Source organism: Passer domesticus, chromosome 21 (genome assembly GCF_036417665.1).
Source record: "Passer domesticus isolate bPasDom1 chromosome 21, bPasDom1.hap1, whole genome shotgun sequence".
NCBI classification, from domain to species: domain Eukaryota; kingdom Metazoa; phylum Chordata; class Aves; order Passeriformes; family Passeridae; genus Passer; species Passer domesticus.
The window spans coordinates 4,893,560-4,917,035 of NC_087494.1; the positions used below are offsets into that span (position 1 = coordinate 4,893,560).

Below are 23,476 nucleotides of genomic sequence, written 5' to 3' on the forward strand. Positions count from 1 at the left end.
TTAATCCCTGGCTGTGTTTTGCCTCCCCTGTTCCCCCAGGCCAGAATTCTAATGGAATTCGAATGGAATTAGCAGTGTGGGGCTGGGGGAGGTGCATGGTGGGTGGTGGCTGTGCTGGGGCTGGGGTGATGTGGGGGCACTGGTTCTGCCAGTGGGTGCTGGAAAAACTTGCAGGCAGCATTTAAATGTTTTTTCTTGGCCTGTCAAGTGCAGGGCCAGGAGTTGGACTTCGATGATCTCTGTGGATCCCTTCCAACTCAGGCTGTTCTGTGATTCTGTGGTCTGTGAGAGAAATGGCAAACCCATGATTTATTATTATTTAAAAGCAGTTTGCTCCAGTGAAGGTGAGATGCTGCCATGATCCAGGGTGCCAAAGCCAATCTGTGACACTGCCAGAGTGGGTGAGAACCTCTGGGAAGAGCAGTTTATATTTTTCTACCTTGTCTCCAAGCTCAGAAGCAGATGTGCACTTGGGAGGAGTGGCACAAACGGCGTGGGGGGTTCCTCTGGAAAAGCCCTGGGTGAAGGCAGGGCTGGGGAGGCTTCCCAGAGCCCCACACAGCCAGATCCTGCAAGAGGGAACATGCTGGGGAGGAGAGAGGCTGGGAAAGGCTCCTTAGGCGGGGCTGGAGGCAGCACAGGCAGATGGGGGGCAGGAGAAGGAGCTGGCAGGGGGAAAGACAGGAGGGGGGTGCCAGGAGGATCTGGAAATGCTGAATGCCCTCAGCCAGTGTCTGGGTGCACTGACTTGAGGTGCCTCCATTGTGCTTCACCTCCTTTCCAAAGGAAACCCTTTTCCTCTTTGAGGGCTTTATTCCCACATCTTCTCCTCCTCCCACAAGATCCCTTCACGTCCATCTGCAGGATTTCAGGAATTCTGCTGGGAGCAAGGTGGGGTTTGGGGAGATTCCTGGTGGGTTTTCCCCAAGTTACTGAGACTTGCCTCCATCCTGGTCCTTGCCTCCTGCCTGGGCCTTGGCCACCTTTCCTGGTTGGAGTCCTGGGCTCTGGCTACCAAGGGTGACAGGGTGGGTCTGGGCTTGCCACCTGTGCCATCTGCATGCCCTTGTGCTGCAGAAACAGCTCCTTCTGCTGGCAAGGTCAGCCTTTGCTTGCCCAGCTTGCACACCTTATGAATCCAGCAGGCTTAGGTACATTCCAGCCCAGAAAGGTGCTTCTTCCTTCGGCCGTTTTCATAGACATTTAAATGTAAAATCTCTTCTGCTGAGTTTTTTACTGCTTTTTTCCCTTGTTATGTGATGATGGAGGGTGCAGGAGCAGGGGCTGGCCAGGGCTGCCCTGTCTTTCCCAATGTCTCCCATCCCATGGGGCACCCACAGACCCAAGGGTGCAGCAGGTGCTGAATGAGGAATGAGAGACATCAGAGAAGGTCGTGGGTTTGGAGCAGTGCAGAGCTGCCACTGGGTTCCAGAATCCTGGAATATCCTGAGCTGGAAGGGACCCCCAGGGATGCTCAGGGCAGCCCCTGTCCCTGCACAGCCACCCCAACAGCCCCACCCTGAGCAGCCCTGGCAGCGCTGTCCAAACGCTCCTGGAGCTCTGGCAGCCTTGGGGCCGGGACCATTCCCTGGGCAGCCTGGGCAGTGCCAGCACCCTCGGGGCCAAGAACCTTGCCCTGAGCTCCATGCCAAGCCCTGCCACAGCTCCAGCCCTTGGTGGGCTCCTGGCCCTGGCCCAGAGCAGAGCTCAGCCCCTGCCCCTCTGCCTGCCCTGGGCAGGAGCTGCAGCCCCCAGGAGCCTCCCCTCAGTCTCCTGTGCTCCAGCTGAACGAGCCAAGGGCCCTCAGCCGCTCCTCAGAGCCTTCCCCAGCTCCGTGTCCCTCCTCTGGGCACTCTCCAACAGCTTTGGATCCTTCTGATCTCGTGGTGCCCAAAGTGCCCCAGCCCTGGAGGTGAGGCTGCCCCAGTGCAGAGCAGAGTGGGACAGTCCCTCCCTGGGCCTGGTGTCCCCAGGACAGGGTGGCCCTTTGGGCTGCCAGGACCCAGCAGTGACTCAGATCCAACTTGCCCCTGACCAGGACCCCCAGGCCCTTCCCAGGGCGCTGCTCTCCAGCCTCTCACTCCCAGTCTGTCCCTGCACCCAGGGCTGCCCCATCCCTGGGCAGGATCTGACACTTGCCCTGTTAAACTTCACATGGTTGGGGATTGCCCAGTGTGTCTTCACCTTCCCACACACGTCCAGGAGCCCCCTGGCTCTGCCCAAGTTCTCTGGTGATGGCAGAGACTGCTGGATGAGCTTTAGGGTCCCTTCCAACCCAAACCATTCTGTGACTCTGTGATTCCCCACTGCAGTCACACATGGAAGCTGCAGTGTGTTATCAGATGGGAGACCTGGCTGCTGCTGACCAGCCAACCCCCCCAGCATTACCCTGCTTTTCCTCTGCTTTAGGAGTAATCAGAACCTGCCTGATGCCACAACCTGCTGTGTCCTTTGTGCCCTGCCTGGTGCTGCGGTGGATCGAGCTCTTAAGCTCTTTTAGAAATTAGGTCATTTAGGAGATCCATCCTCTGACATTCTGACCTTTGTTTACTTAACGTTTAAGCCTCTGAAAGGAAATGGCAGCAGCACCAGGGGCCCCCGGCTGTGCCTGCATGGAGGGAGGGGGAGGCTGAGCCATGCCAGGACCTTCCCAGCAGGAATGGGGGTCTGGGGCTTGGGGGTCATCGTGGGGGAATCCACTCTAAAATTTCTGGGTTGAGTTCATGACCTCCATGGTAAGGTTCCAAAATGAGCAGCCTCCTCTCTCTTCCCATCTGGCACATGAATCATGGAATCCTGGAATATCCTGAGCTGGAAGGGACCCACAGGTTGATGAGTCCAGCCCCTGTCCAGGGGGTCCAGCTGTGGCTGGCCCTGGATCCCTGGAAGTGCCCAAGGCCAGGCTGGACAGGGCTTGCAGCAACCTGGGATAGTGGAAGGTGTCCCTGTCCATGGCAGGGGCTTTAAGATCCTTTCAGCCCAAACCACTCTGGCATTCTCTAGTCTCTGGGCCCTGTCCTTCATGGGGGATGGTTTGAGGCATTTTGCTTCCCCTCCCCTCTTCATCTGCTCTCAGTGCTGTGGGGAGGGTCCTGCCAGCCCCAGCGTGGCCCCAGTGCATTAACCTGCATCTTAGTGGCCTTGGGGCTGGCTTTAGGCTAAGCAGATTGGCAAAATCCCACTCCTCCCAATTTTGCTCACTAAGCCAGACCAGAGGCAGGATGTGATCTGTGATCCCCTTTTCGGGAAGGGTTTGGGGGTGGGGGCTGGTGGAGTGCCTGTTGCCCACTAGAAGAGTTTCTGGTTTTGCTTTGGAGGGATGGAGGGAATCCCAAAGGACACTGTTGTGCCTCCAGCTGCTGCAGGCACGGCACAGAACCATTCCTTCCTCCCTTCCTTGTGTCCTTTGCTGCCCTGGCACTCCTGGGTGCTGCTGGCTGGGGCCATACTGTGTCCAGGGCAGTGACCATGAGGCAGGAGAGTGCCAGGATGTTTTGGAGAGGGAACATCCCAGCAGGTATCTGGGCTCCTTTTTTTTTGGCCCTTCAATATTTTATTTTCAGCTGAATGTGTGCAGGGTGAGGTGGTTGTGAGAGAAGCCCTCATTGATCCTGAGTGCCAGGGCAAGGCAGAATGGCTTCCAGTGCCAGGGGGCAGGGCTGGATGGGATATTGGGAATTAGGAATTGTTGCCTGTGAGGGTGGGCAGGCCCTGGCTTGGGGTGCCCAGAGCAGCTGTGGCTGCCCCTGGATCCCTGGCAGTGCCCAAGGCCAGGCTGGGCAGGGCTGGGAGCAGCCTGGGACAGTGGCAGGTGTCCCTGCCATGGCAGGGGTGGCACTGGATGGGCTTTATTGTCCTTTCCAACCCAGATCCTTCTGGGAATCTGTAACTTCACAGGAGCATGTGGGCACTGCTGGCACAGGGATGTCCCCACACAGATCCCAGCTGGCTGTGAGGAGCCACAGGATTTGGGAAGTTGAACCTCCCCCAGGAGTGGGGCAGAAGGTGCCCAGTGCCCTGTGCAGGGCAGGAGCTCAGCTCTTGTTTGCTGGGATTGCATTTCCTGTTGTCTGGAAAGCACCCCGGGGTCTGTGCCTTGTCCTGGCCCTTGGTCTGCTCCAGCCCTGCCCTGCCAGCCCAGCTGGCTCTCGGTGTCTGCAGGGACCTTTTGGCTCGGGGCTGACACTGCCACTTTTCATGGCCACCAACACTTCCCTGTGCCACTGCAGCTCTGGCCTTTTGGTGCTTTTGGACCTGCTCTCTGTGAGCTTAAAACAGCTCCTGCTTGAGCACAAGCTTGTCAGGCTGTCCCTCATGGGAGGGCAGGGTGAGCTGCCTCACAGGAGCAGGATTTGTCCCTTGGCAGGATCCAGGTGCCTGGGGGCAAAAAAACCCCTCCACTTCCCTCTTACCCCAAACCTTGTCTTTTCTTCTTCTGCAGGGAAGAGCAGTGAAAGAGCCTCATACTCCACGTTTGGAAGAGACACAGGGATGCCAGGACTAAACCAGGTAATGATATAATGCAGTGAGATTTTCTGCTTCATTTAGTGGCTCCCGAGAGCGGGAGTCTGGTAATGAAAACCAGCCTGGATTTACATCTCATCTTCATGCACTGGGTCCTGGGAAGCCTCTGCTCTGCTCCAAAACCTCTGTGGAGTGTTGGGGGTTCATACTGGTGTGTGCTGCTGGCTCAGAGGAGTTGTCAGAGGTTAGAAGATGTTGGTTGTAGCAGCCTCTCACTTCTTTCCCAATCCTCTTCAGCCTCGCTCATTTTGTTATTGTTACTCCTGGTTTGTATTTGATCAGCCATGACCCAGGCACGCTGCCTTGCTGGGGAGTTCCAGGGAATCAGATCCAAGCAGCACCTTTCCCTGTGCCAGGCTGGCTGTGGGCAGGGGAGCGTTCCAGGAGGCTCCTTCCCCCTCCCCTGCCTGTCCTGGCCTTTCCCTCTCCCTCCTCAGCAGCATCTCCCAGCTCCCTGGCCAGTGTCCAGTGTCCCAGTTGTGGTCTCTGAGCTGTTTTCTGTGCTGCTGCAGCATCATTTCAGTGACTGTCAGATGGAGCTGTAGTTTTATGGTGGGGCTGTTGGTGCAGGACCTGCAGCAGGAGCTCTGCCCAGCCCTGGGGCAGCACCAGGACGTGGAGCTGCTGCAGCCAGGCCAGAGGAGGCCACGGAGATGCTGCCAGGGCTGGAGCCCCTCTGCTCTGAGCCAGGCTGGCAGAGCTGGGGCTGCTCCCCTGGACAAGAGAAGGCTCCAGGCAGAGCTCAGAGCCCCTGGCAGGGCCTGAAGGGGCTCCAGGAGAGCTGCAGAGGGACTGGGGACAAGGCCTGCAGGGACAGGAGCCAGGGAATGGCTGCCAGTGGCAGAGGGCAGGGCTGGGTGGGAGATTGGGCAGGAATTGTTCCCTGTGAGGGTGGGCAGGCCCTGGCTTGGGGTGCCCAGAGCAGCTGTGGCTGCCCCTGGATCCCTGGCAGTGCCCAGGGCCAGGCTGGGCAGGGCTGGGAGCAGCCTGGGACAGTGGGAGGTGTCCCTGCCATGGCAGGGGTGGCACTGGATGGGCTTTGAGGTCTCTCCCAACACAAATCCTTCTGGCACTCCATGATCTCCACCATCCTGGAAGGGACCAGAGCCACCTCTTGCAGACACAGCCCAGCCCTGTTGGGTCACCCCGTGTGAACCCCTGGGCTCTGCTGGGGGGAGCAGCTTTGCTTCCTGTGGGGAATACCAGAGGTGTCAATCTGGGCCCAGAACACAGCAGAGCAGCCCTGAGATAACCTCCCCTGCTGCCAGCAACATCCAGAAATAGTTTTTTGGGAAGGAGTGAGCAGCTCCCTTTGATGTGTGGCTCCAAGTGCCCCCTCGGTGCCCAGTGTGGCCCTGGGGAAACAGTCCCAGCATTGGAGCCAAGGGAGGAGCTTTTGGCCGGACAGCTTTTATTTTATCCATGTACACACACACATATTACATGTTTTAATTTTACACAAATTTGTCATAATTTCCTCCTCTCTGAAGTGAGGATGTTTCCTTTGCTGGAGCAGCTGTGCTGGCTGTGCCAGAGTGAATTTCATTTACCACTGAAGCTGCTCAAAGAAAACCGGGCCCAGTGCCAAGTGTTGCTTTTGGATGTGATGGTTTTGCTGGGCTTTCGTGGAGGAGGGGGAATATAAGGTAACAGAAATGGGGGGGCAAATGGTCGGGAGAGGCCCCGGGAGAGGCAGGCACGGGGCTCAGGATCGGGTGGCAAATCCCACTTGATGTGGAGAGGAGACAAAACCCCCTTGTGGGGGGTGGGGGGAGTCCAGAGGAGCCTCTGTGGCCCCCAGAGCAGTTGTTGCTTCTGGCTCCAGTTTGGGGGAGTGAGGGGGGTTGACTTTTTTGGTTTTTTTGGGTTTTTTTTGTTTTTTTTAAACTAAAAATTGTCTGGTGGAAATGCCCTGGATGGGGATCAGGTTCTTGCCCAAAAATGCTCTGCTCTGGTAGGGTAGAGCTGGCAGGGCATTTCCCCCTTGTTTAACCCTGAACCATCTCCTGGGGCATCCCCAAGGAGAGGAAACAGGAAGAAAACCCCTTTCTTTGGGAAATTGCCTCCAAGTCCCAGTGTGTCTCCTGCCTGCAGGAGGAGCAGGGCAGCAGCTCCCGGGATCCCTCCGGGTGCTTTCCTTGGCTGAGCACAGAGCGGGTCCAGAGCAGAGGAAACCTGAGCAGTGGAACAGATTGCAGGAATGTCACCAGCTGTGAACACACGAGCTCCTCTTTCCCTCCCTGACCCCTTTCTGGAGGAGACAGAGTTTGAAAGCAAAGGTTTTTCTTTCCAGTTTCTCAAAAGCCTGAAATCCTCCTTTATTTCCATGTGTTGCCCTCAGAGGATGGGTCAAAGCTGAGCTTTTGGGACTTTGGTAGCCCTGTGCAATTTCTTGTAAATACACTGCACTTCCTCCCGAGGTGAGAGGGGCAGTGCTGGAGGAGAGGCTCTGTCCCAGGAGGGAGCACCCTGGGCTCTGGCTCTGCTGCTTCCCAGCGTGCCCAAGGTCAGCCGGGATAAACAGAGGGAGGAGTTTCCTGGCTTTACAAAGAGGGATTTGGCTTTTCCCTGATAAAACTCAGGAGAAAACCACCCTGAGCAGTGGCAGCACAGCTCCAGGGCACTGGCCACGACATGGGCTGGCGATGTGGGGCTCATGCTGTCCTGGACATCAAGGTGAGCATGGGACCCTGCTGGTCCTACCATGGCACCTGCAAGGTGACCGTGGGACCACAGTGTCCCCCACCATGGCACCTGCTGGTTTGCATCCCTGGCTTGCAGAGGTTTCTTGCTGGGGTCCAGCAGGAAAGCACAAGCTGAAAGCCTCTTTTGTTCCTCCACACCTATTCCCCCACCTCCACCCCCATATTTACGGATTTGCTTTCCCTCCTGGCCCCTTGGCTCGTGTTTATTTTTCCCCTCAGCTGAATTGGTGTGAAGGTGGCTCAAAGCAGCTCTGTTCTCTCCCAGCGAGTCGTTTTGCAGTGTAATTCCATGGAAGGGCTTTTCTCTCTCCTTGTTTGCAGCCTGGTTTCCTGCCCAGCGAGATGGGAATCGCCAGCCCGAGCACGCTTTCCCCCACCGGGGGCAAAGGGGGGTCTCAGTATTTTTCTTACCCCAACAATCCTCGCAGGAGAGGTGCAGAGAGCAGCATAGGTGAGTGACTGCGTGTCCCCCGGGTGCCACCGTGCACCTGGGCAGGTGTCCTTGTCAGACCTGCCCTTGGGAATGAGGACATTGATGCTGGGAATGAGGGACTGATGTTGCCATGTGTGCCCCTGGCATGAATCTGGCATTTGCTCTTTTAGGGGAGGGAATGCATGTAAATATCTCTTCTATATACAGAGAGAGAGATCTAACCTCAAAAAAGGGGTGCTCAGAGTCAGGTACAATTTCCCTCTTTCTGGAGAATGCCAGATTAGCTGAAAGCAGCAAATGGCTCGAGGTTCTTGTAAAAACACCTCCAGCCACACTGCACATCACTCCTCCTTCCTGGCAAGCCCTGGGCTGCCAAGGAGGCTGTTCCTGTGGCTGATGGCTCCTGGAGCTGCAGCAGGCACGAGTGGCAGGAGCAGGGTGTGGGAGGCAGCAGGAGGTGCTGGAGCTGTGCCTGGGACCCAGGGAATGTTTGCTCCAGGAGCTCTCCCTGCCTGCTCTGCTGTACCCAAGCAGGGCTTGCCCGTGTCTGGATGGAGCTGGGCATAAGCTTTTACCAAAGGCTGGGGTCAGGTGTGAGTTTAACTTCAGAGGGAACACAAGCTCCAGTTCCCCAGAACTTGTGTTTCTCGTCACAGTTCCCCCTGCACCCTCCAGAGCCACTTTCCTGCTGCTATTTTGGGCTTTCCCCAACGAGTGAAACCAGAAGTGACCCAGTGCATTGGGTGCATTTTTCAGTGCTTTTCAGAAAAAGGCACCTACTCTGGTGCTGCCACTTCAGCCTGGAAAATGATTCTCTAGCATTCTGTGGGATGAATTTCTGCTCTGGAGGTACATCCAAGCAGAGTCCCTGGCTTGTCAGGTTGCTGTGTTAGCACCCTGCACCCCCAGCCAGGGCTTTCCTTAATTATGAATTTTTTTTTTAATTTATGAAAAATAATTATGGAAAAATAGTTCTAAAATAATAATTATGAAAAATAGAATTTAAAAAAAATTAGCCGGTACTTTCCCTTGAGGCACTTCTGGATATTTCCCCACACCTCCCTGAACTGTCCCCTGTGCCCCTCCAGAGCTGGAACTGGAGGGATGGGCTGGGGTCTGTCCCCAGGAAGCACATCCCTGCCTCCTGCAGCAGTAAAGCTTTCTCAGGTCTGCTCCTGTGTAGGAAGCAAATGAAAACACAGCCCAGCCCTGCATGTGTTCCCTTTCTGCATCCTCTCTCCACAAGCCCACTTCAGGTTAAAAGTGTTTCCAAAAAAAAATCCCAATGAGGGGTTATAACATTAAATGTTATTACATGTATGGGCTCAGTCTCTCCCAACAAACCCTTCCTGTCCTGGGATCTCTGTGTGGGTGTGAAACCTGCCCCCAAAGGGAGTAGACAAGATTTGGAGAGGCTCGTCCTTGGGCATTTTCACTGCTGATGCTTCCTCAGCCACAGGACATTTGGGATCTCAGCCCTGTCTGTGCCTGCAGTTTGCAACCCTGGACACTTTTGCTGCAGCTCATTTCCTCTCCTTCTAACCCCTTGAAAACTGAGATCCTCTCTTGTCTGATGCAGATGGACAGCCCAAAAAGGTTCGGAAGGTGCCTCCTGGACTCCCCTCCTCGGTAAGTGGCAGCAGGGGGTTCCCATTGGTGCCCTGGGAGCCATCCCTGCTCCCTGAGCCCCAAAACCGCTGGCACCTGCAACCCCAAACTGGTCAACAGTGGGGTGCCAACGTCAGCATTTGCAAACTTCAGGATTTCTCCCAAATCAAAGCTGCCAGCAGCCAGGACCTGCTGTTGGAGCCCGAGATGTCCCCTCTGAGCTGATAGCCAGAGCCTGAGGAAATAATTTATTTTTCCCTTGGAAAATGACGTCAGTTTGCGGCCACTCGCACTGCCCGACACTGGGGTGCCAGCCTAAAAATCCACAAACTTCACAGGATTTCTCCCAACCTAAAGCTGCCAGCAACAAGAACCCTGCGCTGCCTGCATGGCGGGCTGGGATCCCAGCGGGATGGGGAAGGGAATTCCCGTGCGGGGAAGCGGTGGGAGCTCCGGGGAAGGAGCCGAGCCCGCAGCCCGTGCCGGGTCCGGCTGCAAGGCGACACCGCGGGCTCGGGTTTCGCCCCCGCGCTGGGGCAGCAGCTGAGCCCGCTCCAGGTGTGCGCTGCTTTACAGGAAAGCTGAGCAGCCTGCAGGAATACACCAGCCCTGCTCCCGCGGCTGTTCGGGGGAATGAGCTGAACAATGTCTTTGTGGCTGCGGGTAATGGGATCTGCAGGAAAGCTAATTGGAGCGGGCTGCGGGGCTCCTGCAGGAGCACGGGAGCTGTCTGGGGCCGGGGCTGCATTCCTGGCTGGAATGTTTGCGTGCTTGGGGGGACGGCTTGGTCTCATTGGGCTCTGTCCCCAGCCCGGGGCTGTGCTGGAGAGGTGCCCTCAGTCTCTGCCAAAGCCGGTGTGACACTGCCCCATTCCCCAGGGAACACCCCCATCCCTGGGGAAATCCGGGCTGTGGCATTCCCTGACTGCTGGTGCACAGCTGTACCTGCACCACAGGCTCTGCCTTTGGGATTGGACCTGAGGATAGAGGGAGGGGAGGGCACCGAGGCCTTGCCAGGCTGGGCTCACAGACCTGGGAGTGTTAGAGGGTCCATGTGAATCCACATGAGGCAGAAACCAGCTCCAAGAGTGTGTGTTTTGACAGGGAAAACCTGCTTGAGTCACAATCCGTGTCGCTGCCTCGAGTTTCTGTGGGAAATTTGGAGCTTTAAACCCCAGTCGACATGTGGGGAAAACATCGCCCCAACAAATGGCCTTTATTGGCCTCAAATTTCAAAGTGCTGGGGTTTGGCCCATCCTGCTGGCAGAGCCCTGGAGGACCCTGATTCCCACAGGAAGAGCTGCTTGGCATTTGCTCCAGCTCAGCCCCTGTGTCGGAGTGACACCTGCACTCCAGCCTTCCATAGGATCATGGAATGGTTTGGGTTGGCAGGGACATTAAAGCCCATCCCGTGCCACCTCTGCCATGGCCAGGGGCACCCAGGGTATTCAAAGCCCCATCCAGCCTGGCCTTGGGCACTGCCAGGGATCCAGGGGCAGCCAGGGCTGCTCTGGGCACCCTGTGCCAGGAAGGAATTTTTCCCCAACATCCAACCTAAATCTCTGTCTCTGCCCTGGCTGTTGCCTCAGCTGCCCCTTGATGCCAAAGCTCCAGTTTTCAGAGCACGGGCTGGTTCTGCCTCTTTCCCTCACCCTCCCTGTGCTGGGAGCTCCAGCTTCCTGGTTTGTTTTTGAACTTCCACACCTGGGGAGGCAGATCTGTGCCTGGGCGGCGGGAGAAGTGTGAGGCAGGAGTGGCCTCAAAGGCAGCGGATCAAAGGCTCTTTCTTGTCTGACTCGCCCATGCAGGAGCCCGCCCCGTGTTATCGCTGGACCCCGTGCAAAATAAATAGGTTAATCAGCATCTTATTAAAATGAAGTGCTTTAATCCGTAATTCCCGAGCTGCTTTGAAAACTCGCCGAGGTCAGCGGCTGCAGGAGCTGAGGGTGGGTGCGTGAGCAGGGAGTGATGCCAGAGGCAGCGAGAGGGGTTCAGGGGGAGTGAGCAACAATGCCAGGCAGGGACGGGCACAGAGGAACTGTGCTGGGAGCCCAGGGCCCTTGGGCTCAGTGCTTCTGTTCCAAGGAGGCCACAGAGCTGCTCCCAGGGCTGGAGCCCCTCTGCTCTGGAGCCAGGCTGGCAGAGCTGGGGCTGCTCCCCTGGGGAAGGGAAGGCTCCAGGGAGAGCTGAGAGACCCTTGCAGGGCCTGAAGGGGCTCCAGGAGTCAAAGGGCAGTGTTAGATGGGAGATTGGGCAGGAATTGTTCCCTGTGAGGGTGGTGAGACCCTCACAAGGGTGCCCAGAGTGCCTCTGAATCCCTGGAATCGTTCAAGGCCAGGTTGGACAGGGCTTGGAGCACTCTGGAATAGTGGAGGGTGTCCCTGCCATGGCAGGGGCTAGAATGAGATGGGCTTTGAGGTCCCTCTGAACCCAAACCATCCATGAACCATCCGTAAACCAGTTAGGTGCTGGCTTGGGGCTGCCCTCAGGGCATGGAGCCCCTTGGAGCCTCCCTGCAGCTCTCGAGCTCCTGGCCACAGGCTGCTGTGTCCGGGCACAGGATCCAGGGCTGGATGTGGCCCCACATCGACTGCGGTGCCAGAGGAACCGGGCAGGGATTTTGTGCAAGTTGGTTCCTGCAGGATTTTGTTGCCACAGCGAGTTCAGTGCCTGGGAGCTGTTTCAGGCTGTGCATTCCCAGTCTGGTCACTGCTCTGTTTAGCCTCAGTCTGCCCAAAGTCCCACCCCAGCTCCTGCATTTGAGCAAGAAAAACAGGGAGGGAAAAACAGCCCCAGACCACAAAGCGCTGCGGATCCCAGCGCTGGGGCTTTTCGAGCGGCTCTCGCCGCGCTGGCAGATTTTAACCGGAGGAAATGACCTCACCTGGAGGTCCCCGAGGCCGCCGGCCTGAGGGCTGGGGCCAGGGGCTGGGGAGCAGAGCCTGGCCCTGATTTCCAGCTGCCTGCAGCGCCCAGCCCGGCCCCGCCGTGCCCGCACACGGCTCCTGGCTCCGTGCACAGAAGGATGGAATTGGCTTCCCACAGCCTCCCTATGCTGGACAGCAAAAGGAACAATTAGCAGGGGTCGGGGCCAGGAGTGTGCTGAAACTTGGCCCCCCAGGATCCAGCAGGAGATATTCTAGGGGTGGTGGAGCAGGGTGGGCACACAGCAAGGTGAACCTCCCCTGCTTTGCAGCCCTGCTCCCTCCATCCCTGCCATTTTATCGCCGTTGTTTTCTCCCTGGGCTCCTGGCTTGGCTGTTGCTGCAGCTGCCGGGCGCCTGGCCCCGAGCCAGCCCCTGCCAGATGGCGCGGGGCTCTCAGACGTGCTGCACTCCATTCCCCGTCCCGCTCCCGCTATTTAATCAAATTATAGGAAAAGTCAATTTGCTGGATTCCCGTTCTGCAGCGCCTCCCCATCCCCCCCAGCCCACGCGCGGCTCCCTCTGCCCACAGCACCCGGCAGGACCAGGGCCTGGAATTCTCTTTTTTGAGCAGGGGACAAAGGGCAGCTGCCAGTGTCTGTCAGGATTTGCCCTTCCCCCCTCTCTCTTTTTTTGTCTTTATTTTACGAGTTCTCTGTAGAGTCACGGAGTCATTAAGGTGGGAAAAGCCCTCTAAGGGTCACAGAGTCCAACTGTTCCCCAGCATTGCCAAGGCCACTGCTGACCCATGTCCCCAAGTGCCACATTCACACGTTGTTTGAGCACTTCTAGGGATGGTGAGTCCACTTCTATCCTGGGCACTCTGTTCCAATGCTTCACAACACTTTCTGTGAAGAAATTTTCCCAATTTCCAACCTAAACCTCCCCTGGCCCAGCCTGAGGCCGTTCCCTCTCCTCCTGTCCCTGTTCCCTGGAGCACAGCCCGACCCCCCGGCTGTCCCCTCCTGGCAGGAGCTGTGCAGAGCCACAAGGTCCCCCCTGAGCCTCCTTTTCTCCAGGCTGAGCCCCTTCCCAGCTCCCTCAGCCTCTCCTGGAGCTCCAGACCCTTCTCCAGCTCCACTGACCTTGTTGGATTTCTGGAGGGCTTTGGGGTAATTTTTTAAACAAAAGGAAGCCTGGCACAGGATGTCCAGGGCCATGGTGGAGTCACCATCTTGGAATTGTTCAAAAAACATGTGGATGTGGCACTTGAGGGCATGGGTTAGTGGTGAACGTGGTGGTGCTGCTGCTTTCATGGTTGGACTTGATCTTAAAGGTCTCTTCCAGCCTTAAGGATTCTCTGATTGTGTCTTTTATTCACACCATCAATTTTGTCCCTTTTTGCTGGTGAGGACAAGGGCTGGAAGGGAGCAGCTGGCTGTGGGGAAAAAGAAACTCAGGCAAGTTTCCTTCCCAAAGAGAGCTGTGTGTGCCAGGCAGAGCCTGGCCCCTGCCCCACCTCTGCTTTCAGCTGGATTAAAAAAAAAAGATTATCGGTTTCAGAATGAATCAAAGGAGATGAAAATAACCTGTGACAAAAGTTCTCACATCATCTGAGTGCTATTTCAGTTTCTTTGAATGCCATTTCGGTTTCTTTGCATGTCGAATTTCTGCTTTAAAAAAAGAAAAGTCTGTTTTTGTCCTGGCAGAAGCTGATTTTCGGTCAAGGCTTTCTAGGATGGGTTTGGTTAATTTAGAAGGGAAGGAAAAGCTTTTTCTTCTGCTTAATGTGCTGTTAAATCACAGAGCTGAGCAGTGCTGCAGAAATCTGACCCAAGAGCTGTGTGAGGGCTGTCTGAGATTTGTCCCTCCCCTGTGACAACAGCTATGAGGGGCTGCTCAGCCCCACGTGCCTCAGTTTCCCCTCAGCCTGGTTTCCCTGAGGGCTTTGGGTGGGGGCTGTGCTCAGGAGCCTGGCACAGGGCAGGGTTGGCACAGGGGGGTCCCAAGGCCACATGGGTGCCCACTGCCATCACCCAGCCCGTCCCCCCAGTGTGGAGTCACTGCAGCAGTGGTGGCTTTTGTGGTTACCCAAAAAAAGTTATAACCATGGAAAAACGGAACTGGAGCAGAGTCAAAACTTCTGCTGGAGCTGGGCAGGTTCTGGGGACCAAGGAGGGTGACAGGAACAATCAGAGAGGAGCCCTGTGCCCTGTCCTCTGTGCCCTGTCCTCTGTGCCCTGTCCCCTGCCCTGCTCCATGTAGGGCTGTGCCCTTTGAGGACTTTGGCTGGGCTGCTCCAGTTCTCCCTCCAAATCTGCTGTGGGATGAATTAAAACAAAGCTCCTGGGCTCATCAGATGGTTTGGGTTGGAAGGGACCTTAAAGCCCATCCAGTGCCACCCCTACCATGGCAGGGACACCTGCCACTGTCCCAGGCTGCTCCCAGCCCTGCCCAGCCTGGCCTTGGGCACTGCCAGGGATCCAGGGGCAGCCACAGCTGCTCTGGGCACCCCAAGCCAGGGCCTGCCCACCCTGCCAGGGAACAATTCCTGCCCAATCTCCCATCCAGCCCTGCCCTCTGCCACTGGCAGCCATTCCCTGGCTCCTGTCCCTCCACACCCTTGAAAGGTCAGTTGAGTGAAGGACTTGCTGCTCTGTTGCCATACAGAGAGGAGAGGTGGTCAAACACTGCTGAAGTTTGGGGTTTAAAGTTTAAGCTGTGCAGGGTTGGGGGCAGCCATGGTGAGCATGTGGGGCCATGGACTGACCAAGGCCTTCTCTTCAACCCCTTTCCTGCCCCACAGGTGTATCCATCCAACTCAGGTGATGACTACAGCAGGGACCCAGCTGGATATACTCCCTCGAAACCTCCCAGCACTGTGTATCCTGGAGCCTTTTACATGACAGGTGAGTTATTCCCAGCCCTGTGATCCCACAAGGCAGAGCAGGGGCAGCCATCCCTGGTATGGACCATGGGAGGGATTGCACATCTGGAGAGAGCTCAGGGCAGGAGTGCATGAGACACAATGCAGCCCCAAAATCATCCAATATCCTGAGTGGGAAGGGACCCTCAGGGATCGTTGATTGCAGCCCCTGTCCCTGCACAGCCACCCCAACAGCCCCACCCTGAGCAGCCCTGGCAGCGCTGTCCAAACGCTCCTGGAGCTCTGGCAGCCTTGGGGCCGGGACCATTCCCTGGGCAGCCTGGGCAGTGCCAGCACCCTCGGGGCCAAGAGCCTTGCCCTGAGCTCCATGCCAAGCCCTGCCACAGCTCCAGCCCTTCGCGGGCTCCTGGCCCTGTCCCAGAGAGTTTGTCCTGATTTGCTCAGTGGGTGATGCTCAGCACAGGCAGGACATGGTGGGGACAGTCCCAGCCCCTCAGCCAGGGCTGACCTGTTCCCCCCTGGGGCCTGGGGGCTGCCTCCTGCTGTCCCTGCCCCACTCAGCTCTGGGTTCGTTGCAGATGGACTCCACAACTCTCCAGACCTGTGGAGTTCCCCGGGTGCCATGAGCCAGTCGAGTTACGGTGCCATGCTGGGCAGCTCCTCGTCCCCGCTCCCACAGCCCAGCAGCTTCAACAGTTTACACCAGCACGAACGCATGGTAACGTGTCCCCGTGGCTGTCCCCTCCCTGGCACCTTGTGCCCTGGCTGTGGGCCCAGGCCCCAGCTGCTGAACCCCACAGCTTTTGCGGGGCCCCTCTCACCGCGCTCCCCCTCCCTGCCAGAACTACCAGCTGCATTCCGGAGAGGTGAACGGCGGGCTCCCCTCCGTGTCCGGCTTCTCCTCGGCCTCCACGGCGTACGGAGTGTCCAGTCACACCCCCCCGATCAGCGGCACCGACACCATCATGGGTATGGCCAGGCACAGGCTCACCTGGAAAACCAGGCCTTGTGCAGACCTGGTGCCTGAGGCATCCAACACACCCAGGCACCCTCGTGTGGCACCTGTGCCTGCAGTCTCTGCCCGGGGAAGAGGCACAGGGAGGTTCTGGGTTCTGCTCTGGGGGTTTACACCTCATAGGTTGAGTGTGGGAGGAGCCCAGCAGTTCTGGTATTATCTCCTGGAGGTGCTGTGGCTTAGATGAGTTGTGGGATGGATTTACAGCTGTGTGAAGCTGCTCCCCTAGATCCAGAACAGGAATGTTTGTGCTGGGTTTGGATACCACGTTAACCCCCAAGTGCTTTAATCTCTGACCCTGCTGAAGCTGTTACTGAAATGAACTCGTGCTCCCCAGGAAATGAGGATCCTGACACAGATTTGTAGAAAATACCTTGTTTTTCTATAGAGAAGGAAGTTTGGGATTCATGGAATGAAAGTATCATTAAAGTTGGAAGAGACCTCTAGGTTCATCCAGTGCCTTGGTGGCTATTGGGGTTTGAGATGCCCCATGGCAGTGGCTGTGCTGCAGCAGAGATGTCTGATTGCTGTTGGTGGCACTACACCTCCAGCCCAGGGCTTGCAGAGATGTCCCTGCAGCCCCTTGATGGCTTCCAGGGGAAGGTGCCCCATGTCCGAGCTGGACAAACATTTAATTTTCAAGCAAAGCACTAAAAGCAGAAAATTTCCACCCCAGAGCAGGTGCCCCAGAGAAGGCCCTGTAGGGTACTGTGTCCTGCTGGGCTCTGGGGTCCTGGCAGTGGCATCTGTGTCTCTTGGCAGGTAACAGAGGAACCACAGCCGGGAGCTCCGGAGACGCGCTCGGGAAGGCTCTGGCCTCGGTAAGAGTTTGGGATAGTCCTGACCATCCCAGTCCTGCTGCTGCAGGGACCCTCTGCCCAGCAGGGAACATGCACACATGTGGTGAATGCACCCCAAATCCACAGCAGCCTCTGAGGGAGGGTTTTCCCCTCTCCATGTGCTGTCATCTCAGTCCCAGCACCTTTTGGTGGATGGGGAAACTGAGGTTGTGGTGGCCCTGCAGCCCCATTTGCTGCTCTGTGCCCTTCCAGCCTGGTGCTGCTCTGCCAAGACCACCCTACACAGACCTCGTGGCAGGACTTGCAGGTCCCAGTAGTCCTTGCCCTGTGTGTGCTGGTTCAAACTGGAGGGCACTGGTCTCACTGGGTCACCAGAGAGTTGCCCATGTCCTGTTCAGTGATCCTTGCACAGTGGCAGAGGGGTGCTGACAGTGACCCTGCAACGATTCCTGAGAGCTCCTGCTTCCTCCTGAGAGGGGACCTGAAGAGCAGAGGCTGCACTCAGGGGTGGTGACAGTGGGGACATGGAGAGACCCCAGGGTTAATGGGGGAACTGGGGGGAACTGGGCATGGTCTTTGTGCTGGCTGTGGGTTTGAGAAGGGAGGTCCCAGCAGGTGGTGGGTGCCACTGGGAGGGGACAGCTAGCTCAGGGTGGCACTGCTGACCATGCCCCTTCTGTCCCTGCAGATTTACTCCCCCGACCACTCTAGCAATAACTTCTCCTCCAACCCCTCCACCCCGGTCGGGTCCCCGCAGGGCCTCGCAGGTGAGTGACAGTGTGAGGGTCAGGGGGGTGGGGTTTGCTTTGGGGACCTCCCAGGCACTGAATTTCCCAGGTCAGCCCAAACTCTCAGCCCAGGGCTGGCAGCAGCCCCAGGACCTTTGCCTGCCCTTCCTGACCCTGTCCCTACACAGAGGCTGTGGCTGGATTTGCCCCCGTGGGAGAAGTGCAGTGGCACCTGGGAAGCAGCCAGGGGCTAAAACCCACGTTCAGCACCTGCTGAAAGCCCATTCCTGGTCCCCTTGGGCAGGACAGGTCTGGTTGTGCCCAGCAGAGCTGGTGCCCAGGCTTCCTGTGCCCAGGGTGCAGCATAACCTGGCCCTGAGGTCACAGTGAGTCACTGGGACCAGGGACATTGGGACACCTCTCGAGGCCTGAAGGGCTGAGCCAGGGCAGAGCTCAGAGTGCCACACAGTGCCACAGTGTCTGTGCAGTGTCACACAGCTCTGTGGTGGCCCGTGAGGTGCTGCAGTGGTCCATGTGGTGCCTTGGTGATCCATGTAGTGCCATGCAGTGCCACAGTGGCCTGTGCAGTGCCATCACGGCCCATGTGGTGTCTCAGTGGCCTGTGCAGTGCCATGGTGCCCATGCAGTGCCATGGTGGCCATGCAGTGGCCTGTGCAGTGCCACAGTGGCCTGTGCAGTGCCATGGTGCCCATGCAGTGCCATGGTGCCCATGCAGTGCCATGGTGCCCGTGCAGTGCCATGGTGGCCGTGCAGTGCCCTGTGGTGCCCCAGTGGCCTGTGCAGTGCCATGGTGCCCATGCAGTGCCCTGTGGTGCCCCAGTGGCCTGTGCCGGGCCGGGTGGTGCCGGTGTGGCCCGAGCAGTGCCCGAGCAGTGCTGTGTGCCTCGGTGGCCGGGGAGCCGTCGCGGTGGCCCAGCTTCCAGCCCCATCTAGTGGCCGCCGTGGCCATGGCCGGTCCCAGCTCTGCGTTTGTCCCCAGGCTCGTCGCAGTGGCCGCGGGCGGGCGGAGCGGGTGCCTTATCTCCCAGTTACGAAGGGAGCCTCCACACTTTGGTGAGTGGCACAAAAATTCCGGGTTCACCTTTTCTCTCTCTTGCCTCAGGCCTTGGTGGGGAAGGGGTTTTGGGTGGCACCCTCTCCCCTGAACGCCTGGAATCAGCTGGTTTGGCAGGGATGAATGTTTGGGTAGCAGCAGCTGAGCAGAGCCGAGTGCTGCATCCCTGACCTGCAGTCCCCCGGCAGCCTGGCACCCTCCCACTGCCCCAGCCAGTCCATCCCGGGGGTCTGGCCCAGCCCAAGGGATTCCTGGCAGGTTCCTCCCTGCCCTGAGCAGTTCCACTCATGTGACCCGTCGTGCCTTCGGGGAATGGCACTGGCTTGGGGGGTTGTTTCATCCCTGCCCTGTGGCTCCTGAGTCCAGGATTGCCACCAGCCATTCTGTAGTGCAGAGCAGCAGGGGGCTGCTGGCTGTATGGGATTGCAGTCATGGAATTGGATTGGAATCATGGAAAGGTTTGGGTTGGAAGGGATCTTAAAGCTCACACAGTTGCACCCCTGCCATGGGCAGAGACACCTTCTGCTAGAGCAGGGTGCTCCAAGCCCCCTCCAGCCTTGGACGCTTTCAGGGGTGGGGCACTTAACACAAACCTCTCTCTGTCCTGCCCTTCCAGCAAAACAAAATGGAAGACAGGTTGGATGAAGCCATCCACGTGCTGAGGAACCACGCCGTGGGCCAGACCTCTGCCATGCCCAGCAACCACGGGGACATGCACGGGCTGCTGGGCTCAGCACCAGCACACAGTGCTGCCGTGGGCAGCCTGGGCCAGCCCTTCCCCGCCTCAGTCATGGCCCTGGGGAACAGGCACCCGAGTCTGGTGAGTGTGGGAGCAATGTGGCAGCTGGCAGGGACACGCTGGGGACACGTGTCACGTGTGGTGTGACATGGCATTCAGAGGGACGTGTCCTGTGGTGCAGGAATAGCTCAGTGTGGTCCAGGCTGGGTCAGGTGCTGGCAGCGTTGCATGGGTGACAGGCAGAGAAGTCACTGCCATGTTCCTGCAAGGGAGAGCTGAGTCACAGAATCCCAGAGTGGTTTGGGGTGGAGGGACCTCAAAGCTCATCTTGTTCCACCTCCTGCCATGGCAGGGACACCTTCCACTGTCCCAGGATGCTCCAAGCCCTGTCCAGCCTGGTCTTAGACACTTCAGGGATTTTGGGGGCAGCCACAGCTGCTCTGGGGACACTGAGTCCAGCCTTGGCACAAGCTCTGTGTGCCCTTCCCTTGTGCCCCTTCTCAGGGCAGGCAGAGGTGGTGAGAGAGCTGCTCTTTCCCTGCAACATGATTGAAAATCCCTCAAAACAACTTCAAGGCATCCCTAGGTTATGCAGGGAGGAGAAGAGGGATCCAGTGGGTACAGGAGTGGCAGCTGTCACCAGGAACTCTGAATGGGCAGGCACCACGTCCCTCTGTGGTGTGTGAGGGCTCATTGCAGCTCCAGGGATGTGATGGATCCATGGCACCCTGGGCACGTGGATGCTGGCGTCCCATGCAGGGTCACCTGGGTCCCCCTTGTCTAGAGGCTGGTGACCACAGCAGCACATTTTTGGCAGAGCTGCTTGCCTGCTGCAGCAAACAGTGACACCCCTCCAGTCTCCAGAGAAGCAGTTGTGATCCCCTTCTAGGCTCCCTGGGTTCTGCTCTGAGCAGGGAATGAGACGTGTCCTCTGCAGGCTGCTGCCAGCTGCGGAGCCAGCAGGGCTGGTCTGTCCTGTCAGTCCCCAGCCTGTGTGGCACTGCCTGGGGGCTGTGGGCTCAGCAGGGTCGCTCACCCTTTGCCTGCAGCCCCTTTGCAGCCAAGTTCATGTTGCTGGGGTGTCCCTTGCTCCGGTGGCACTAGGGAGGTGCAGGCACAGTGGTGCTCAGTGGACACAGGACACGTGTCCTCTCTGCTGTGCTGGCCTTGCACTGGCCACAGAGGGGCTTTTCCTCGGGGCAGGGGACAGCAGTGACAGGGGCTCTGGGCTGGCTGCAGCTCCTGCTCAGGACAGGGAGCTGCAGTGTCCCCAGCACAGTCCCAGAGAGCTGCTGCTGCAGGCTGGCTCTGCCCTCCTGCGCTCCAGAGCTGCAGGGGTGGGGGGGTGAGGGCAGCACCAGCAGTGCCTCAGCCTGGAGCTGGGGGTGGCCTGGGGTGACTGCTCAGCTGAATGTCCCCACTGCCTGCTCCCCTCCCTGAGGCTCACTCTGCTCCTTGTGCTGCAGGTGGGAGGAGGCCACCCCGAAGATGGGCTGTCCAGCAACCCCAGCTTGCTCCACAACCATGTGACACTTCCATCACAGGCCAGCTCGCTCCCGGACCTCAGCAGGCAGCAGGACACGTACAGTGGTAAGGCAGCTCTGCACGGGTGCAGGTGGGGCTCACCTGTGCTAAGGGCTCACCTGTGCTAAGGGCCACTGCTGAGGGTGTGGGGAGCCACCTGTGGGGCTTGGGTCCAGGCCTGTGCAGCCAGGGAGGAGGTGGATGATGTCCCTGCAAGGCTGGTGCTTCCTTGCAGCATTCACAGGGCAGTTTCTACTTGGAGCCTTTTCCAGAGGTTTTACAGAGTCCCAGAATGGTCTGGCTTGGAAAGGACCTTAAAGCTCATCCTGTTTCACACCCTCCCATGGACAGGGACACCTCCCACTGTCCCAGGCTGCTCCAGGCCTCAATGTCCAGCCTGGCCTTGGGCACTCCCAGAGATCCAGGGGCAGCCACAGCTGCTCTGGGCACCCCAAGCCAGGGCCTGCCCACCCTGCCAGGGAATAATTCCTGCCCAATATCCCATCTAACCCTACATGTCTGTATTTTCCTGTTCCCCCTGCCAGGTGTGGGTGCACAGTTCCCAGTGCTCTGCTGTGTAGGTTGGGTTCCCAAATTGGAGGGTCTGGGAAGTAAGAGGGAGAACAGGGAGCATCAGCAGGGCAGAGGCAGCACCCTCACACCTTCCCTGAGTGTGGGGCAGCAATGCAGGATGAGTTTGGGATGCCACTGCAGGAGCAGAGCCTGGGGACCCCCCCAGCCTCCTGTGTGGTCAGGTCCCTCAAGCTGTGCGTGTGGCTGTGCTCTCTCTGCAGGCTTGTCCGGGGGGCTGGGCCGGAGCAGCGTCTCCTCAGGAACGAGCGAGATAAAGAGGGAAGAGAAGGAGGATGAGGAGAACACCTCGGTGGCAGATAACTCAGAAGAGGAGAAGAAGGAGCTAAAACCCTCCCGGAACAGAACAAGGTGCTCTTTGAACAGGTCTCTCCCTTCACTTTCTCTGCTGCCAGGCCAGGGGTGTTTGGGCTGGGGTCCAGCTGCCAGGACCCGCCAGGCACTGGGCTTGGCCCGGTTTGGCCTGGGGTCATCCTGTGGCACAGACCCCCCAGCCCCTGCCCATCCTGGAGCCTGGTGTGGGGGAGGGGTCCCTGTCACCCTCCTGCTGGCTTCTGTCCCTATGGCCTCAGGGCACCCTCATGCTCCTAAAGCAGAGGGATGCACCTCATCCCTCACCTGCCTCTGTGGGCACCTGGGGCTGTGCAGGGAAAGAGCAAGTGCTCAGCCCCAGTCAGACATGGTTTGACCCCTTCCCTGCCTTGGGGCATCTCTGCTCTCTGCTTTGGGCTCCTGTATCCTCTGTCACATCCAGCCAGAGGAGTGGCAGTGGCTCAGGTGGAGTCCTTCAGCGTGTTGGCTGCTCCGCGGCCTTGCCACCAGCTCGGAGACCTCAGCAGGGTGATGGTGCCCAGAGAGGCAGCACCAGCCCCACTCCTGCCCTGGAGGCAGAGGGCTGCATCTTCCCAGATTCCAGCTGGGGATTCCAGCATTGGCCTTGTCTGGGCCATCCTGCACACTCCTGGCAACAAGCTCAGGCCTTAATCACATTGTGGTTTCTTTCTTTGCTGTTTAAAAACAAAAGAAAACAAAAAAGAGGCAGAAGAAGAGCCTTAACTGCTTGTCTGCGAAGCCCCTGCGTGTCCCTGCGCGTGGCACAGGCCAGCAGGTCCTGGCAGGGCACGTGGGGGGCTCGGCACCTTGGCGCGTCACCGTGTGTTTCTTGTCTGTGAGTTGACCAGTGCTGAGAGTGCACACGAGGAATGTCCCTGTCTCGTTCTTATTTTAAACCATTAGTCAAGATGAGGATGAGGAGGACGATCTTCTTCCCCCAGAGCAAAAAGCCGAGAGAGAGAGAGAAAGGAGGGTCGCCAATAATGCCCGTGAGCGCCTGCGGGTTCGTGACATCAACGAGGCCTTTAAGGAGCTCGGACGCATGTGCCAGCTGCACCTAAACAGCGAAAAACCGCAGACCAAACTGCTAATCCTACACCAGGCCGTATCAGTCATACTGAACCTGGAGCAACAAGTTAGAGGTCAGTGAGGGTCCCGGAGTGGTGATATTTTACGTACCTGATCGGCACGGGGCTGTCTGTCTGTCTGTCTCCTGTGACGTGCTGTGGTGCCTCGCACTGTCTCTCTCCCCTGTGGCCTTGGGAACCAACCCAAGGCTGTCGATGTCCTTTTAATTTATTTTTTTTTGCCTTTTTTTGCATCCATCCCTGCTGTTCTCTCCTTTGTCCCCCGCTGCCACCGCGTGTGCTGCATGCTGTCCCCGCGGGGACGCCTGTGCCATCCTGCTTCCCCGCAGCCGGGAGTGCTCAGTGCTTGGCCAGCAAAGTGACAGAAACCCCACTAGAGAATCCCCCAGAGGGGTCCAGTCCTGCCGGCTCCAAGGGCTGCTGTGAGCACAGAGCCCGTTCCTTTCCCCTGGGTGTGCCTGACATGGCTCTGGGCTCCTGTTCCTGCCGTGTGGCACCTGGCAAAGCCCTGGGCTCGGGGCAGCTGTGCGAGGGCAGCGGGATGCCCCGGGCTGAGCAGCCC

The 23,476-nt window shown here is 58.1% G+C and overlaps 1 protein-coding gene and 1 long non-coding RNA gene across 18 annotated transcripts in view; one reads left to right on the forward strand and one right to left on the reverse strand.

The window, feature by feature from the left end:
• TCF3 (transcription factor 3) overlaps positions 1 to 23,476 on the forward strand; it is an 83,840-nt gene that overhangs the window by 49,444 nt on the left and 10,920 nt on the right. For 5 of the 17 annotated variants that reach the window (XR_010349864.1, XM_064396048.1, XM_064396049.1 and 2 more), the window contains 13 exons: positions 4,442 to 4,509; positions 7,551 to 7,680; positions 9,242 to 9,291; positions 14,941 to 15,043; positions 15,600 to 15,739; positions 15,864 to 15,987; positions 16,793 to 16,857; positions 17,525 to 17,603; positions 18,565 to 18,638; positions 19,256 to 19,459; positions 20,845 to 20,968; positions 21,697 to 21,859; positions 22,730 to 22,968. Coding sequence is in view for 16 of the 17 variants with exons in the window: in XM_064396048.1 (XP_064252118.1) it covers positions 4,442 to 4,509; positions 7,551 to 7,680; positions 9,242 to 9,291; positions 14,941 to 15,043; positions 15,600 to 15,739; positions 15,864 to 15,987; positions 16,793 to 16,857; positions 17,525 to 17,603; positions 18,565 to 18,638; positions 19,256 to 19,459; positions 20,845 to 20,968; positions 21,697 to 21,859; positions 22,730 to 22,968 (1,563 nt within the window). In the remaining variant the exon portion in view is untranslated. Of the gene's footprint in view, positions 1 to 4,441; positions 4,510 to 7,550; positions 7,681 to 9,241; positions 9,292 to 14,940; positions 15,044 to 15,599; positions 15,740 to 15,863; positions 15,991 to 16,792; positions 16,858 to 17,524; positions 17,604 to 18,564; positions 18,639 to 19,255; positions 19,460 to 20,844; positions 20,969 to 21,696; positions 21,860 to 22,729; positions 22,969 to 23,476 lie in introns of all 17 variants that reach the window. The other 12 variants (XM_064396058.1, XM_064396061.1, XM_064396065.1 and 9 more) reach the window with 6 other exon arrangements.
• LOC135284513 (uncharacterized) lies at positions 16,396 to 17,876 on the reverse strand. Its single transcript, XR_010349865.1, has 2 exons — positions 17,835 to 17,876; positions 16,396 to 17,317 (listed from the first exon to the last, which is right to left on the reverse strand). It is a non-coding gene; the product is annotated as an uncharacterized LOC135284513 (long non-coding RNA).